This window comes from Tiliqua scincoides, chromosome 2 (assembly GCF_035046505.1).
Source record: "Tiliqua scincoides isolate rTilSci1 chromosome 2, rTilSci1.hap2, whole genome shotgun sequence".
NCBI classification, from domain to species: Eukaryota; Metazoa; Chordata; class Lepidosauria; order Squamata; family Scincidae; genus Tiliqua; species Tiliqua scincoides.
The window spans coordinates 118,534,582-118,538,104 of record NC_089822.1 but is presented as its reverse complement, the minus strand read 5'-3'; the positions used below and the strand labels follow the sequence as shown (position 1 = coordinate 118,538,104).

The 3,523-nt window shown below is 46.2% G+C and overlaps 1 protein-coding gene across 1 annotated transcript; it reads right to left on the bottom strand.

Moving 5' to 3' along the window:
* Nucleotides 1-2,293: 2,293 nt before the first annotated feature.
* On the bottom strand, nucleotides 2,294-3,235 carry LOC136639920 (olfactory receptor 1468-like). Its single transcript, XM_066614596.1, has one exon. The coding sequence runs from the start codon at nucleotides 3,233-3,235 to the stop codon at nucleotides 2,294-2,296; it is 942 nt and encodes a 313-aa protein (XP_066470693.1).
* Between the last annotated feature and the right edge of the window lie 288 nt (nucleotides 3,236-3,523).

Sequence of the window (3,523 nt, the reverse complement as noted above, 5' to 3'; positions counted from 1 at the left end):
CCAGTTCTCAATCCACGAGAGGACCTGTCCTCTAATTCCCTGACTGTGGAGTTTTTTCAGTAGCCTTTGGTGAGGGACCGTGTCAAACGCCTTCTGAAAGTCCAGATATATAATGTCCACGGGTTCTCCCGCATCCACATTCCTGTTGACCTTTTCAAAGAATTCTATAAGGTTTGTGAGGCAAGACTTACCCTTACAGAAGCCATGCTGACTCTCCCTCAGCAAGGCCTGTTTGTCTATGTGTTTTGAGATCCTATCTTTGATGAGGCATTCCACCATCTTACCCGGTATAGATGTTAGGCTGACCGGCCTATAGTTTCCCGGGTCCCCCCTCTTTCCCTTTTTAAAAATAGGCGTGACATTTGCTATCCTCCAATCTTCTGGTACCGTGGCCGTTTTGAGGGACAAGTTGCATACCTTAGTCAAGAGATCTGCAACTTCATTCTTCAATTCCTTAATAACCCTTGGGTGTATGCCATCAGGGCCCGGTGACTTATTGATCTTTAATTTATCAATGAGGTCTGAAACATCTTCTCTTTTAACCTCTATCTGACTTAACTCCTCGGTCAGGAGGGGCCGTTCGGGCAGCGGTATCTGCCCGAGGTCTTCTGCCGTGAAGACAGATGCAAAGAACTCATTTAATTTCTCTGCCATCTCTAAGTCTCCTTTTATCTCCCCTTTCCCTCCCTCACCATCCAGAGGGCCAACCGCTTCTCTGGCGGGTTTCCTGCTTCTAACATATTTGAAGAAGCTTTTATTATTCCCCTTAATGTTGCTGGCCATGCGTTCCTCATAGTCTCGCTTGGCCTCCCCTATCACCTTCTTACATTTCTTTTGCCACAGTTTATGTTCCTTTTTATTCTCTTCATTAGGGCAAGACTTCCATTTACGGAAGGAAGCTTCCTTGCCCTTCACAGCCTCTCTAACTTGGCTGGTTAGCCAAATATCTCCAAATATTACTCTCTAACTTGGCTGGTTACTCCAAATATCACAAGTCTCTGAGTCTAGTGCTTCTCAAGTCTATGTTCCTACTACCTATGCTTTCTTCCTTTAACACTCAGCAAGGTTTTTCCTAGCATTTCCAAACTTTCCAAAAGGATCTCTGCAGAACTACTGTCTGCTCCTGTGTCAGCTCTGTCAAATGTGGCATCACTAACACATGCCTGCCAAGCATTCTCCACCAATTAAAATGTTATCAAAAGGGCTGTTTTGTTTAGGGGAATTATTACACTGCCCTTATTGGAACCTTAGGGTCATAGGCTGGATAACAAGACAGCATAATGCAGAGAAATTCCCTTTAGCTTAAAGAGGAGACTGAGAGGAAGATAATTTTTAGTAAAAGATTATAGTTTTATTACAAAAGCACAAAGGTAAACATAATGCACATGGAGAAATGATAAGTGTACGTTTCCTTGTCCTAATACTTGAATCCAGTGTACCTAGCTTTCATGGTGGTTGCGTGTAAAGAGTATTTGGTGCATACGAGGAAATTAGAAAAAGGAAAGGTGGTAGGGAAGTATTTTAGGGGTCCCTGGTCTGCCAACCCCAGCTGCTAACTAAAGGGGAGAGAAGGGGAGAAAAAGGGGGGGAGAAGGGAAAGAGTTCCAGGCGCAAGATAGTTACTTGTCGTGTAGAGCAGTTGGATGGGGGGGGAGTCCTGTGAAGAGGACCCTCTGACACAACACAGATGTGTTGGTCCTTGGAGAGAGAGCCAGAGAGCATGTGTGAGGAAGCCCTCACTTAAAAGGGGTTCTCAGACAGTGCTGAGCTGGATTACTACCACACAGCAGGGTGCTTGGAGTGTGTAAAACATTGAAAGGATCAGGATGTCAGTTAACAGCAAAATCCAATGGGGTCTATGGCTGGCTTCCTAGATGGGGGAACTTAAGCAATACAATGAATCAGCAACACAAGAAGGCAGTTCAAGTTTGCATACAGTACTTAAGTAGTGATTGGGTTAGGAGACACTTTTGCCTTAAACAGTGATTGGGTTAAAACAATACAATGAATACAACAATGTAGGAGACACTTAAACAATGATTTAAGATGCCAGACTTCCTCCCATAATGTGTGACCATGGGGAGGTGGTGGTTGTGTAACCATGAGCCTGCGACTTGACCAGAGTTTTGGAAATGTGGCCTGCGTGAGAAGTTTAGCCTGCATGATATTTTAGTCCATAGTAACATAACCAGATAGAGAGAAAATCACAACTAAAAGGCAAAAGGGGATTTTCATGTAACACTACTGCTCTAGGGACTCTGGATCCCTCACTCACTTCTTTTGGCTGTGAGAGTTACACCACCATTGGAAATCGCTTAATGACCCTTTGCATGGCTGCTTTCATCTCCCGGTTCCTAAGGCTGTATATGAATGGGTTCAGCATGGGTGTCACCATGGTATACATCACAGCTGCCACAGTGTCCTTGCGGTCTGAGTTCTTGGAATGTGGCTTGAAATAGACCCAGCTCACAGTGCTGTAGAACAAGACCACCACAGCCATGTGGGAGCCACACGTGGAGAAAGCCTTGTGCTTTCCAGTGCTGGATGGAATTTTCATGATTGTGTAGAAGATCCGTGCATAGGAGATGACAATAAGCACAAACGGCCCCAAGATCTCCACTACCCCCTCAGTTAAGAGCAGAATTTCTATGACACTGGTATCTGAGCAAGAGATGTCCAGAACAGGGTATATGTCACAGAAGAAGTGTGGTATCTCCCTTGAGTCACAGAAAGAAATATGGGACATCAAAAGGGTGTAAAGTAAGGAGTGGAAGATGGGGACGACCCAGGACACAGCTGCCAGTAGGAGGCAGCGCTTGGGACTCATCAGGGCAGAATAGTATAGCGGGCAGCAGATGGCCATGTAGCGGTCATAGGCCATAGAAGCCAGCAGGAAGCTGTCTGAGTTGCCAAAAGACATATAGAAATACATCTGGGCCAGGCAAGCATGATAAGAGATAGTCTTCTTCTGAGCCAACAGGTTTGCTAGCACTTTGGGGACAGTGGTAGCGGTAAAACCCAGGTCAGCTAAGGCAAGGTGACTGAGGAAGAAGTACATGGGGGCCTGGAGGAGCTGCGCATCCAAGCGGATCAAGAGGATGATCGTGACGTTTCCCAGGAGAGTCAGTAGGTACATGGACAGGAAGAGGGGGAAGAGGAGGCCTTGAAACTCAGGTCGGGTTGGGAAACCACGGAGGAGCAATTCAGAGACACCCGTTGCGTTTTCAGAAGCCATTCGTCTAATGCTGCTGCAGGGACAAGATTAAGAAGAAAACTGAACCCTTGCACCCAACACTTCTGACTGCTAAATTCCAATGCACATAAACCTCCCCCTTCCTCCTAGCTGTCCAGTTAGCAGTCACAGGTGAATCTTCTTTCTGCTGTCTCCATGCATGGCTTTCTGCAGCTCTCTTTCTCCTCCATCTTCTTCCCTCTCTCCCATCTGTCTCTCACCTGGCTCTCCCTTGCATGCCCATCAGCAAGGATGGCAATTGTACTGTTACTGTAGCAGGGGTCTATTGGA

Excerpts from the sequence above, each read along its gene's own strand:
- LOC136639920 (XM_066614596.1), bottom strand. The coding sequence starts at position 3,235 with ATGGCTTCTGAAAACGCAACGGGTGTCTCTGAATTGCTCCTCCGTGGT.